Raw genomic sequence first — 15,735 nt, forward strand, 5'->3', positions numbered from 1 at the left:
TGCCAAATCAGATTGTAACCTTTATGTTTTTATCTCCTTCGCGCTATGCTAAGAGCAAGACTGCCTCGAAAAGTCGTTCCACCAGTAAGAAAATAATAATTTATCCAAGCAACATATGAATCAAATACTCTGTCTTTACATATACGTCTAATTTTACAAGTTTCATGACCATGTCAAAGAGCTTTTTTGCGTGGGATAGATAATATGTGGTCGTCGTCCTACTTATATATTGTCTTGATATAATCAGAACCAGTCGTCTTAACTATGTGTCAGTGTGCGTGATAAAACAGAACTACTTGGGTAGAATTTCCACGCATGTATAATACGACTGAGTCACATTGACCTCTAAAGAACTCTCACTTCTTTATAAGCAGCTATATACTACTACTTACTCATCAGCTCTCTTCATCTAGCTAGCTTTCCCTTTGGCAACTGAAACATGAAACACAAACTTATTTTAGCGTCAATAATAATATTGCTAGCTAGATACGCTCTCACTGGAAATGCCCAGGATCAAACTGGTATGTTGATAACATCAATTATTTGCAATACATATTTAGACCTAGTATCATTAACTTTGTGTGGTTGCATAATTGGCTCAGGGTTTATCAGCATAGATTGTGGTCTACAAAGCAACGCTTCTAGGTATAACGAGTCAACGACGGGGTTGACCTACATTCCAGACGAGGGATTCGTGGAGACGGGTGAGAGTCGGATGATAGGCGAGAAGTACAGAGGTAAGAAACAACAGCAATACCAGTCTCTACGGAGCTTCCCAGAGGGAGACAGAAACTGCTACAGAATAGAGGTGGTTCAAGGTTCCAAGTACTTGGTGAGAGCTGGGTTCTTCTATGCGGACTATGATGGCCAAGGAATGCCTCCCATGTTCGACCTCTATCTGGGCCCACACCTCTGGGACACGATCCAGATGAAGGACTCCTCAAGCACCGTGGATACGGAGATCATACACGTTATGACCCGAAACTATGTCCACATTTGCCTCGTCAATACCAGACAAGGAGTTCCATTTGTCTCGACCATCGATCTCCGGCCTTTGGATGGATCGGGTTACCGAACCCGGTTCGGGTCCTTGAAAATGCGTAATCGTCTCGACGTCGGTTCGAATAAATCATATAGGTATCATTTACTTCCCTTCAACTTTAAATTATTACTTATTACTTTTTTTGTTAGAAATTTATCTCTTAATTTACATTTTGGTTAACCTCTTGCTATTGATTTACACATATGACACGTCTCGGTCATTGGTAAACTTCCGAAGAAATATATATATATATATATATATATATACACTAATTAACATACAAAAGTATAGTCAAATGTCAATAGATATGGATAAAATTTCAACAAAATGTTAATTTGATTAAAAACGAAAATGTGAAGAGATGATTGACTATAAAATGTTTGAGCATTTTAATAAGAAATTTATAAGCAACTAACCCACATCAAATTTATCATTTACTAAATCGTCAATATTTAATTAATTATAGTTAACTAATCGCTAATTCTATTAATAAAGCAACGGATATGAATGATATTTTTTCCATAATAAATTAATCAACATATTACTTTTTGTACAACCAATAATTTAGCTTTGTAACGAAATAATTTTTTTAATAGACGTCAGCAAATTATCAATATCTAGTTTATGTTCCCAGTTTTCACAAATTAAATTCTTCATTTTTCTTTCAAGAATTTGTTACAGTTAACCATTCTTCTAATTACTTTTAAAATTTTAGTCAAAGTTTTATTTTATTAAAAAAAATAGTTCACAAAGTTCACAGTAAATTAATTAATTAAAAAAATTTAATTTATTCTTTAATTAATTAATTTCATGCGGGTCCGGTGAGCTATTTTTTAATGTGATGAAACTTGTGCTATTTTTTAAAAAGACAGTGGGTTATTGAGATACTGACCTAATTATTCTTTTTTTTTTTTTACTAAATTTAAAAAATTTGTATATATAATTCCTTATTTGGAAATTATTTTTTCATAAATTTTGATATCCATTCTAATCTCACTACAACAAATCTCACCATTACCGACAATTTTTTTCGTCGCTAATGACCCCATAATCGTCGCTAAATATCTTTAGCGACGATTTTAGCGACGATTTTTATCGTCGCTAAATGCCCGTGCCTAAATATATTTAGCGACGAATTAATCGTCGCTAAATATTTACCGACGATATTAGCGACGATTTTTTCGTCCATAAATGTTTAAACTAGGAGTTTTTTTAATTATTTAGCGACGACTTAAGTCGTCGCTAATACGTTAATTTTTTAATAATTAGCGACGACTTTGTCGTCGCTAATTACAAACTTTTTTTTTCGATTTCTAAAATTATTAATTTGTATCGTCGTTAATTATTTATTTTTTATTTTGTTTTTCGTTTATGAAATTCTAACATTAAAAATCAAATAAAAATCAAATTATATTATCGAAATGAACTTATATATAAAATACGGTTACGATTTCGATTATCGACAAATATGCAAATAAAAATCTACTATATACAAAATATGTAATAAAACACTAGTCGCGACCTTTGCTTCGTCGTCCCGCCACTCGTTTTCCCCCGCCTCGACGTGAAACGCTCTTCTGCTGGCGCTGAAACTCTGCATGGTGTGGCACAAAATCCTTGTCAAGACAAGTCACACAACCAAACACGAATCAAACTATAACTTGTCACAAAATCCTTAGACTTGTCATAAAAATTTCTAGACTTGTCATTAAAATTTTCTAACTCGTCATAAAATTTAAATTTCAACGTCAAGATTAACTAGCAAAAAGCCGAGCCCGAACAAAAAAAAAAATCAATCTCAAATCATTATTCATTGATTTCAAAACTCAACTGTCAAATCCATTTTCAAATTAATTCCTAATCCAATCACAACTTCAAAAATCGAACGCGAAACGGAATAATCACATTTCATCAATCTCTTCAAAATCACAAACAAGCAAATCCTCATCAAAATCACCAAAATAAATAACCCGAGGCTCAGAATCACAAAACGCAAACAACACGGCTAACAAAATTACATTTCCTAATTTATTAATCTCTAATCTACTATACTTATATACATATTTAATCTCTAATCCTAATTTACAATTTTAAATTATCAAACATCCTACACAAAATTAAACAAAACTAATTTAAATATTTATAAAATTTATAACAAATATATAATTCATTTATAACTAATTAATTCATTTATAATTTATAAAATTTATAACAAATATATAATTCTAAAAATATAAATTATGTAAATATAACTAATTAAAATAAATGAATAACTAATATATAACTAAAGTTCTATATATATAAATAACTAATATATATAACTAATATGTTAATCCTATATATATATATAAAGTTTTTTTAAAAAAAAAACTTACCGATCACGTACGGCGAGGGAGAGCGCGCGGCCAGAGAAGAGGAAGCGGCCAAGGACGGCGTCGGCGGGGAAGTGGCTACGGCGTCGGCAGCGGAGCGGCGGAGTAGTGGTGGAGCGTGGCGGAGGAGCTGCAATGGGAGAGAGAGAGAGGCCGGTAAGGAGAGAGATGTGAGGAGAGAGAGAGAAGTGAGGAGAGAGAGAGAGAGAGAGTTACCGGGTACGACGAGGTCGGCGTCGGCGGCACACGGCGGAGGCGGGCACGGCGACGGCGGGAGAGAGAAAAAGAGAGAGAATATCGATTTAGGTTAAAGAAAGAGAAATGGGGAAGCTGGGTCGCGATCTGGTATTTAAAGACATTTAGCGACGATTTTTTCGTCGCTAAATGATTTCATTTCGTCGCTAAAAGAACTTAAATCGCTATTTCATTTAGCGACGATAAATTCGTCGCTATTAGTAAATTTCACATATTTAGCGACGATTTTATCGTCGCTAAATCATTTCGTTTTAATTTAACGGGAGGGATTTTTCCCTCTTTAAATTTCGTCAAAATTCGAAAACATTTAGCAACGATTAAATCGTCGCTAAATGATTAAAATTCGTCGCTAAATCATTTCGTTGTAATTTAATGTGAGAGATTTTTTGTCACGCCCCGGGAAAGATGAGGCGTGATTAGAATATAAAAAGAAACACTAATAAACTTTACAAAACTAACCCACGGTGCATACTCAGTTATTTACTTTACAAGTCCAAGGATAAAAGAAAGAAAACGAAAAAAAATAAAACCAACCTTCGACACTTGATAGTCTATCCAGCGAAAACCTTCAAACTCTCGACCACACTTAATCCCGAGGTCTTCCTAACCCTTCATCCTGATTATAAGAAAAATTTGAGGAGATAGGGGTGAGCCTGAGGCTCAGTAGGTGCTATAGTAATGGTTTGATTTTTAAAAAGATTTTCGAAAATAATACTTACTTTATAATACTAATATTCTTGTCACGCGTAAATCACCATACACGTACAAGTATAATAATAGTCTTATACGTGTAAATCACCATACACGCACAAGTATAACTTGCAGGAATGTAAATTTCATGAATGTAAATGACAGAAATGTAAATGACGGAATGCTGATGCTAGAAATGTAAATGCAAGAAATGCAATTGAATTTAAATGTGCATCTACGCCCATTTAAACGTATACTATTTCCTGAGCCCCTGTCAACATAACCCGTGACAGTCCTCTGATCAGAATGGTGCACTCTCCACACCCTTATATATATACGATTGCACTCTCCGCTTCATATATATACGTTTCCGGCTCTATCAGGATATACAAAACATTTTCTTTTGCAAATACGGGATATATGTATAATATTGAAAATATTCTCAACTTCATGATCAGATATCCTGAGATGAAGTTCCGCCACATTTTCTAAGAACGGTTAAGGTTTCGTGGCACATTCACAACTATTTTCATTTCGAAAATAATATATACTTGAGGCCAAACCATAAAATCAGGAGAGAAGGGTTATAATAACCTGCCTCGAGAGAAAGCGTCTATGTCGCTTTTCCACGAGACGTTCGCTCGTCCTGTGAACCCGAACGTTCACTATAACCGAGAATCCAGACGTTCACTTACTCCATGAACCCTCTAAACGACCTTCAGTCTTGGGTCCTATCACGGTAAATCAAACCGATCCTGAATCAGAATCCTGCGAGTAATCCATAATACTCAAACTCTAACGTACGATTTACAAATCGTAGAACCCAAAGACATATCCACTATAAGGAATCCAAGTTCTCGGAATAAAACTTCAAACGATACGAGAAAGCTTAAACTCAAAACAAAAACTACGTTCAGACTCAAAACCGAGAAAGTAATCCTAATAAGCAAGCCTCGTTCTTCTCTTTTCTGAATTCCAAAAGAAAATATTCAAACTTATTATTACTAAGCTCGAGTAACCGAGAAATCAAACGTTAAATCACAATCGAGTCTTAACTCTTAAAATCCATAAACGAGCTTAATAACAATAACGAGATAATCTATATTTTTTTCCTCTTCTAGAACCGACTTAACAATAAAATATACACTAATGTGCTACACTGAAACAACTCTTACAAAAAGACTTAATACAACGGAATAATAACATAATAATTTTCGCTAAACTCTAACGACGCTTCGCGAGCCTCCGAACCAAAACTGAAACGCCGTTATCCACCCGACGTTCTCTCGGTCTTGTCCGGCCTCGCCTCGTCGACAATCGTGCGATAGCTTCGTTATTACGTCCTCGTCGTCCTGAACCGCCGTTGTGGGCTCTGCGTAGCCCGCCCTAATCGACCCTAGACCCTCGATAATAAAACTCGTAACGAAGACAAAACACGTTAACATATCATAAAAATCCCGAAACCTCATGAACTCCAAAATTTTCCAACCCCGAAATCCACAATAATCACTCTCAAATCATCACTTATCCATAATCAAATTTTCAAAATCAAACCACACGGCCAAAAGGAATTTCAAACCAAAATCATCATCAATTCTAACTCTATCACAACCCAATCTAAATGAAGCTCAAAATTGCTCTGAAAACATTTCAATCTCCTCAATTAACGCTCATGAAGAAAAGCCCCAATTTTGAACTACAAACCCTAACATCACGAAATCCATTTCGGGTTTTGATTTCTTACCCAATTTCCGTGAGATTCAACTCATCGGCACGTCCTTTCTCGGTCCCCGGTGCTCGTTCTCGGTCCGGTGTCCTTGACAGCGCGCGGCGTTTTCTTCTCGGCCACGGCGCGGTGAAGCTCGGTCTTGGAGCTGGTGGCGCACGCTAGGATGAAGAGGACGAGAAGAGGAAGATGAGAAGAGAAGAAAAAGGTGAGGTTCAGGTTGATGACGGGGTCGGCGATCGTTTCTCTGGGTGGTTGGATTTTGTTTTTTTTTTTCTCTTTGTTCTCTCTTGCAGGTCGGCGAGCGAAATGAGGAGAAGAAGAAGAAAATAATCGAAGAAGAAAAGGAAAAGCGGAAGAAGAGTGTAGAAAGAATTCTTCAATTTTTTGCAAATAAATCCCTCGTATTTTCCATCTCCATTAAACTGACCCTGAACTCAAGTTTTCTTTCAAATGAGCCCAGAAAATCATGACAACCACGTCCTTGTCACAAAATTTTGTGACTTCAACGATAACCGATCGAACCTTTAATTAAAAGCTTCAAAACCAAGAAAATTCTCATTCGTTCTCGATTAATTCAAATATATTTAAGGTTTCTCGGAAATAATTCTCGTCCTTGAGAATTTATTTTCTTAAATTAAATTCCGGAATATCTCCTCGGAAAATAATTTATTATACGAAACGAACTCGATAAATTCTTTATTTTATACCGAGATTTCTCCTTACCTTAATATGTTTCAAATCCAAAAATACTGAAAATACTTCTTAGAAAATTAATTTACATAATTTTCTCGTCCTTTGATTAACTTAATTTACGACATTAAGCTTAAATTTCGAGTCGCTACATTTTTCCCTCTTTAAAATTCGTTAAAATTCAAAAACATTTAGCAACGATTAAATCGTCGCTAAATGATTAAAATTCGTCGCTAAATCATTTCGTTGTAATTTAATGTGAGGGATTTTTCCCTCTTTAAAATTCGTCAAAATTCAAAAACATTTAGCGACGATTTTATCGTCGCTAATTGTATAGCGACGACAAAAAAACATTTAGCGACGATATTATCGTCGCTAATTATTTTCCCGGGAACTTAGCGACGACAAAAAAGAATTAGCGACGATAAATTCGTCGCTAATTATCTTTGCCGCCAAACTTTAATATTTTTGACACCAAAAAATTAGCGACGATATTATCGTCGCTAAAAGGGTGATTAGCGACGATTTATTAGCAACGATTAAGTCGTCGCTAATAGTTTCGTCGCTAAATGTGGTATTTCTTGTAGTGTCTGGATTACATGTTATGTAGCTGAAAATTTACTTCTCATTGATATTTTATTGTTTAAATTACACTAACTAAACCACTAAAAACATTTTAGATTACAATTTATCTAACATTTATAATAATAAAAAAAATTAAAACTAGCCAAAATGACAGACTTGACATTTATTCAAAATTGAGATTGTCATTTCTGTCTCCTTTATTAATGAGTCCGTGTAAAAATAACAAAAAATTGACTACGTAAGTCACCTAAACTATATGAATTGTATATTAGCCAATCTTTAGTAAATACTTTGTAAATAGCCAACTTGCATATATGGCAATCTATTAACTACCTTTTTTACATGTTTGAATTGATTAAATAAGTCTTTTATTAATCTGTTAATAAGTTAATTTGGCTATTTACAAGAAATTAACGAAACTGGGCTATATCCCAATTCACTATAACCGTGTGGCTATATAACTTAATAACCCTAAAAATAATCTATAGCCCATTCTTGATAGGTTTTTAACAAAAATGTCACTAATATTAATTGATCTAACTCAATAACCCATTCTTTTTTTTTCTTTTTTGAAAAAACCCATTCTTTTTTTAAAACAAAAATTTAGCGATATAAGCCACATAAACATAAGTGTTTGCGTTTTAGCCAACGTTTTGTAAATTTTTTGTAAATAGCCAAAAACAGTTGGAAATATTTCGTAAATAACCATATTTACTAGAAATTTACTCTGCATTTTTTGTTATTTTTATAGCGTAAATAGATTTATGTGGCTATTTACAAAAAATTAACGAAACGTTGGCTATTTCAAAATTCTAACATTTCATATGGCTAGATAACCACTGAACCATTTTTTAAATAGTCAAAATTTCATTTTTTTTAAATAGTCCATCATCAGTCCGAAGTAAATTAATTGAATGATTAGGTTAATATAATTTACTTCAAAAAATAGTTTTACAACCCAAAGTAAATTAATTAACGTGATTAGATTAATTAATTTACTGCGGTCTGATGGACTATTTTATTAATAAATTAAAATTTGGGCTAGATCCTCAATAATCCACCCAGTTTTTAAAAAATAGTTCAAGTTTCATTTTCTTAAAGAAATAAGTCTGTTCGGTTAATTTAATTATTTGAATAATTAATTAAATTAACTGATTAATTAAAGTAACTATTTAGTTAATTTTATTAATTATTCAAATAATTAAATTAATAGAACAGTAAATTTAATTAATTTCAGTTTGATAGGTTATTTTTTTAATAAAATAAAAATTGGGCTAGATGTTTAAAAAATGTGAAGGATTGGTTATAAGTTGCAACAAATGCTCGTCATTTGAATAGGAAGCAATATAATCAATTTTGAACCTTGAGGCACAAGGCACTCGATGTTTCTTTATGGCGTACTAAATTTTGATCTTTTATTTAGATATGGAACCGGGAAGGATGTTCATGACCGATTCTGGGAGTCGGGCTCGTTGTACGCTAATTACTGGGCAAGTATTAACACTAGTGAAATCATAGACGCTGAAGCAGATCCGAACAACCATTTCAATGTGCCATCTATAGTTATGAGCACCGCTGCAACACCCGGTGCCACTTCTTTAGATATTTGGTGGTCTGACTACTCTAACGCCAATTTGAGCCAATATATGTTATTCATTCACTTTGCTGAGATCGAACGGCTCAGAGCAAACGAGTCGAGAGAGTTCAACATCCTCTATAACGGCGCCTTCTTCCACGGCCCCATCTCTCCCTCCTATTTGGAAACCACTACGGTGTCAACTCCGACTCCTCTCTCAGGATCTTTGCACAATTTCTCGTTACGCGGGACTCCAAATTCGACTCATCCACCCATAATCAATGCCCACGAGGTTTACAGCATCGTGGATTTCCCACAGTCAGAATCTAGCCAACAAGATGGTAATTGGGTCTTTCTTTTATGTTTGGTCTTCAATTACTCTCAATTTTGTTTAAAACCTGTTCTCGGATATATGTGGAGCCAAAAATCAAGGGGGAAAATATGGGCAAAAAGTAATCCTTAAAAAAAGACTCCAAATTTTTATTTTATTTTTAGTACATTTTGGGACTATGAAAAATATTATCCAACCGTACAGAGTTCGTTTATGATTTTAATATTCTCCTAATAAAAATAAGATCATCCTGATATATGGAAAACGTACAGTTGATGCGATTACGAAGATAAAGTTAAGTTCTAGAATAAGTAGAAACTGGCAAGGAGACCCATGCTCTCCGAAGAACTACTCATGGGAAGGTTTAACTTGTACTTATGATGGAGCCCCAAGAATTTCATCCTTGTAAGTGCAAAGTGTATTTATACATGCCTTTTTTTAATCTACTACACCTACAATATTATTGGATTTGCCCTTTGAGCTAAGTAACTAAAATGTATTTGAGATACTCTCAGGAACTTGTCAGCAAGTGAACTAGCAGGGGAGATACCTTCTTCAATAGCCAAACTATCAATGATAGAAGTATTGTAAGTATATAATATTTTTATCATCTTAATTCATGCGACAATGTATTTCGTCTGAATTTTTACTTTGATCTCAGAGATCTGTCGAACAACAACTTTACGGGATCAGTTCCAGACTTTTTGTCAACATTACCAAACCTAAAAATCATGTACGCAGAGCAACTTCATCGTCGTAAATCTCGCTATACATGTAAAATGACATGCTTTAATAACAATGACAGAAACTTGGAAAACAACCAGCTCAGCGGGTCAATCCCATATGAACTCATACAGAAACAGAACAAAGGCTTTCTATCTCTAAGGTGAATTTTTTTTCACTTCAAAACATGAACCTAGTTTGAACCTCCTAAAAAGCTGTTGCATGTTTCCTATTATTAACGTATCTATCTTTAACTATGTAGTATAAATGGGAACACGAATCTATGCGCATCAGCTTCTTGCACAAAGAAAAAAACTGCATCACTCTCAGTTATGGCAATTATAGCAATCGCCGCTGCCGGATCTTTAGCATTGATATCATTTGTTGCAGTTGCTTGGTGGGTTCTTATAAGAAACAGACATCGTGGTAAGTCCTCTCGAACATCATTTGCACGCTAGATGTACCCTTAAACGAAAATAAGAATTTTGATTTATAATTTTCACTTTTTTTAAGCTAGGTTGATTTTAACCGAAAAAATTAAGGTCACATCCGCTTTGGAAAAGAGTTTTCGTGTTTAGGAAAAGTATTCGAAATTGAAAATATTAAAATTAAAGAAGTTGTAGAACTTTTAATGGAAGAGAGAACTTTGATTAGCTTGATTGAAAAAGTTAAAGAGTTTACATCCATAGTACTGAAATCTCTTGATACAACTTTTACTAGAGAATTCTCGTAATTCATAATTATCTAAGAATTACAAGATTATTCTAAAATTTATTTACTCTATAATCACTACTCTAGATATATTAAAGAATATTCTAGACAATATGACTATTATATAAGAGGTCAATATACTAAAAGCTCATACTACAAACTAGAGATAACTAAACCCAAATATCATGACCCAAACCAAGTTTATATTTCAGCAATTCGAAAAAAAATTAAACGAAAATAAAAGGTCTACTCTTTCTAGGAAATTTTAGAATGTGAAAAGTGACAATAAAATGTTGGTTTACTTAAACACCGTTGACATTTTTTACAAGGTCAACCAAAATTCAGCGCTTTCTTCTTCTCATAAACATCAACAGAAACTTTGGGTTGATATTAACTGAAATTAACATTTTCCTCACCGCTACTTATAACTAATTTTCAGGTGTGGCCAAGGCAAATGATGCAAAATTTGGGGAATATCACGAAGGATCATTAAAAAAACAATTCAGCTTCTCCGAAATAAAAAAGATGACCAACAACTTTGAGAATATGATAGGAAAAGGGGCCTTCGGTACGGTTTATCACGGACACATTGGTGATGCTCAAGTCGCTGTCAAATTGCTTTCACCCACGGCGGTTGAAGGGTATCAGCAATTTCAAGCTGAGGTACTTGAAAGATAATTAAACAATAGAAACCAAAGTTTAGTTTTATTATGTTCTTTACTTCCATCAATATATAAATAATAACATTCTTTTCTAGGTTAATATTCTACTAAGAGTCTATCACAGAAATTTAACGACTCTTGTCGGATATTTCAACGATGAAAATCGCTCTGGCCTTGTCTACGAGTACATGGTCAACGGAGACTTACGCTCTCATCTTTCAGGTTTTTCCTTCAACACATAACTGAATAGCGGTAGCGTTTTATTAATTTTGTAAGCAAAATAGTCTTTAAGTTATTAATTTTGTAGCATTTTTAGTTCACAAACTATTTGCACTAAAAAAAACCTAATATTGGAAGTTGAAAAATAATTTGGGTATGACTGCAGCTCATACAGAAGATCAAAATAATTCAGCTCTCCCAATTTTGACATGGGAGGAGAGGCTTAGAATTGCAGTGGATGCAGGACAAGGTTTGTATCAACTAACAATCTATGAATACGTGTTATATATATCATTTAATTATTCTTCAGCTGAGTTGGTTTTGATTTAAAAATATGTAGGGTTGGAGTATTTACACCAAGGTTGTAAGCCTCCTATAGTCCATAGAGATATCAAGTCTGCCAATATTTTGTTGAATGAAAACTTTCAAGCAAAACTCTCTGATTTTGGAATATCCAAAACTTTTCCAACCGACTCCAATGCGGCTTATGTTTCGACGGTAGTCGCTGGCACCCCCGGATACCTCGACCCGGAGTAAGTCTCCCTAGAAAAAATGTTCTTATAAGTCTCCCATGAATTTAGATATGGTTTAGAAAAAAAATATATTAATCTTATGCGCTTCATTTTGTTTACAAGATTCCTTTTTATAGGCTATAAATTGTTTGCTTTTACATTATTCATATTATTCCACACCATTAATTCGCAAGAAAAGTGAAATTCCTGTGGTTTCTCATTTAATGAATCACTTTCTTGCAGGTACTACAAATCAAACAGACTAAACGAGAAGAGTGACGTGTACAGTTTTGGAGTACTGTTGTTGGAGATTATTACAGGGAAACCCGCAATATCCAAGGGCATGTCTATCGGCGAGTGGGTTTCTAAGGTTATCGAGAAAGGCCTCATCAATCACGTCGTTGACCCGAGGCTGCAAGGAAAATTCAACCTCAACTCTGCTTGGAAAATTGTTGAAATTGCTATTAGGTGCGTGTCTTTGAGCTCCGCAGATCGTCCGAACATGGGCGAGGTTGTGGGAGAACTCAAAGTGTGCTTGCAAATGACACAAAGTACAGAAGACATGAAGAGAGGTTTGAGAGAGTTAAATGAAACCATACCTTTGAATCTCAACACTGAGCATTCGATAACTCAGCCCTCAGCCAGATAACTTCAGTTGTTTAGCTCTTGCCTGGTGTCTTATAAGCTTTGCAGTGTCTTATGAGCTTGTCCATTGGTTAACACAAATAAACGAAGAAAGATCCTGGTAAACAAATTTTGTTATTTTTTTTTTATTTATTTCCAGTTACAGAATCGGATTTAAACTTAGGTCTGCAAAAAGAAAACAACGACAATTTTATTCATTTTGGTTTCAGTACTGTAACCGTGATTGACGATGATGGTCATTTTAAGTATTTCTTTTTGGCCCTTGGTGTATCAATTCATAGTTTGAAATGTTGTCGTCTAGTTATTATTTCAGTCGATGGTACTTTCTAGAAAGGTACGTCTTGTGGAACCTTACTACTTGCTACTGCTCAGGATGGATAATTTCTTTTTGTCATGGGCACTGTTGATTCCAAGAATGGCAAGTCATGGCATTGATTTTTTTTTTCTCAAGTGATGAATGCATATATGGTGTTAGAGTTGAGATGGTAATTGTTTTTGATGTATTATGTTTTTTCAGAGATTAAATACGCAATTTGCATGCATCTGTGGTCGAATGTCAAACCCAAATTTGGGAAGTCTTACATACAACCATTGTTCTACAACTCTGGAAACGCATACACTGAAAAATAATTTTAGCATTGGTTTGGCTTGCTGGCTACCGGTAAGCTTGGAACTGAAAAATATCTTCTTGATGCAATCTTCAAGTATGGACAAAGTGTAGGCTTCCAATTAGAAAGCTTAATGTAATGATCACAAACATTTCTAAATGTTTAAATTAATTTTGAATGAAACCGTCGGTGGCTAGTTGCATGTCTTTTTTTTTTTTTTTTACCTTTAGAAGTTTGATTCGAAATTAATTCAATGATAAAAGAGCATTAATTTCTTATATGCTCTCTAGATTAACTAGAATTGTTTTTGGAGTCTCTACGAAAGCGGAAGAACATGCGAGAACTATGAATGAAATTTATTTTCATTTAATCTAATTTATTTTTGTTTATATTGTTTAATCTGTCACTGTCTTATTTTAAATTTTCAATTGTAGGTAGAGCATTCAATATTTGCATGTTATAAAAGGAACCTAAAGAATATATATTGCTTCGAGATAACCTGCTTATAACAATGAAATTTTATTTGCATATATGTTGATGTCGATTTTTTGGTCGATCAACGATCACAAATAAAGAAATGCTAAAATATGATATTTATTTCGATGGGTTTCGAAAGACGTCGTATAAGAAACAATATAAAAATAAAAGGCTATAATAAGAGGAAAATATTAATAATTTTTATTGATCATGAAATGAATTACAAATGGGACGAGGTGATGAACTCGAGATGCCGAGCTCAAGACTGAATAATACAAATATTAGAGATGATTGAAGAAGAATGCTTTTTCGTTGTAAGCTCACGTGTGCGAAAATTGTCGTCTCCTCTTCTATTTATAAGCGAGATGGAATTTCCTTGCCGAAGACACGTGTTCATCGATCCGCACTCCTCATCAGGATTGAAGTCGTCTCAGATCCGGTCTTCACGGCGTGGTCCTTTCTTTGACTGACCGGTTCTTCTGGCCAAGAGGATGTGATCGAGTTGGAGTCCTTCAACGAGCTGGAAAGTGTTGTTGGACTTGGACCGATCTGTTGAGATCGAACTAGGCCCATAATTAATTCCGTGGGCCGGTCTTCAAATGGATACTAGGCTTTGGTCTGGCCAAAGCTCATTCGAGATAATTATTTAAATAATTGAATTTTTATAACCCCACAATTAGCCCCCAAATATTTTGAAAATACTTCGAATAATTTGAAAATATTTACCGCGGAAAATTCGAACCACCTCGAATTAAAGGGGGAAATCAAATATTTAGGGTCACGTGGCATCATGCAAAAACGCGTCTTCTTCACACATGGCATATCATGATTGCACTTCGTAGGTCGAAGTCGAAGAGTCGGAAAATTTGTTGATATCTTTGCAGATATCAAGGAAATATCTTCGATTTGATTCGATTTATTTTTCGTAATCATTAGATTTTTTTGGGATTTTGGTTAATAATGAAATGTATAAATAAGCGCGCCGAAGAGTCGTTTCTTCTCATTTATATTCTCCTCATCCGCGGTTAAAAGGTAATTCTCTCTTTTGAAATTTTCTCTTTATTTCGAGCTTGAGTTCTCTCTCTAAGTTCTTTAAATTTGCTTAGATCTCGGCTACTTTTAACTTTCAGCTCGACTAGCGAACTCAAACGAGTTCATATATTTAAACACTTCGTCCTTAGAAAAGTTTAGAATTAGATGTGGAGCTCAGGACTTCGCCCATCAGGATCTCAACCCCTAAGAAACGAGGACATCCTTCTTCCTTCTGCCGTGACCTCGGCCGACCTTAGGAGAATTCGCGAAAAATACCAAATCCCCCCAGAAATAAAAATTCTTCTTCCCCCTTCTGGAGCCACTGCCGATACCGTTGTGGAGGGTTTCCGTTGCATATACGAAATTTGGTTAGAGAAATGTGGCTTGAGATTTCCTATTCACCCTCTCATGTTCGACTTCGTTCAGACTTTAGGGTTAACCTTACCTCAGATGTGTCCGAATTTTATCAGGATGGTGATGGGTCTGATAGTAGTGGCCCATGAGGAAAAAGTCGAACTTACATTGATAAATTAAGTCTGTCTTTGTGTTGTTAAGGCGAATTCGAAACACGATACGAAGTGTTTCTATCTTTCGATGGCTGCATGCAAGGGAGTGATCTCGGGCCTGCCTTCGAAAGACAAATTTTGGGGGAGGCGATATTTTTACTTCGCCGTAAACGAGCATTCCCTCGGGGATCAAGCTCGTTCTTTCTCCTCGAAGTGGGCGAGCTCGCCGAGTATGCACAAAAAATTTAATTTATTCTTCTTCTATTTATGTTTTATAGGTAAGTGAGATAAACTAACATTTATCTATTCTGTATTTCAGAAAAGATCAAGGCGCCATCTCAGGGAGTGGAGTTTGCCGAGAAGCTCTCGA

General features: G+C 34.8%; 1 protein-coding gene across 1 annotated transcript; it reads left to right on the forward strand.

Annotated features, from left to right (window-relative positions):
* The first annotated feature begins 394 nt into the window (after nucleotides 1–394).
* Nucleotides 395–13,036, forward strand: LOC149391185 (putative LRR receptor-like serine/threonine-protein kinase At1g05700). The gene is made up of 13 exons (XM_089619951.1): nucleotides 395–521; nucleotides 603–1,137; nucleotides 8,787–9,280; nucleotides 9,543–9,675; nucleotides 9,786–9,857; nucleotides 9,932–10,003; nucleotides 10,076–10,156; nucleotides 10,256–10,419; nucleotides 11,144–11,367; nucleotides 11,462–11,588; nucleotides 11,752–11,835; nucleotides 11,926–12,118; nucleotides 12,341–13,036. The coding sequence occupies exons 1-13, from the start codon at nucleotides 440–442 to the stop codon at nucleotides 12,744–12,746; spliced, it is 2,667 nt and encodes an 888-aa protein (XP_089476077.1). The 5' UTR covers nucleotides 395–439; the 3' UTR covers nucleotides 12,747–13,036.
* Nucleotides 13,037–15,735: the final 2,699 nt, after the last annotated feature.

This window comes from Urtica dioica, chromosome 7 (genome assembly GCF_054948205.1).
Source record: "Urtica dioica subsp. dioica isolate 48M chromosome 7, U.dioica_male_clone48M_v1_H2, whole genome shotgun sequence".
Classification (NCBI taxonomy): Eukaryota; Viridiplantae; Streptophyta; class Magnoliopsida; order Rosales; family Urticaceae; genus Urtica; species Urtica dioica.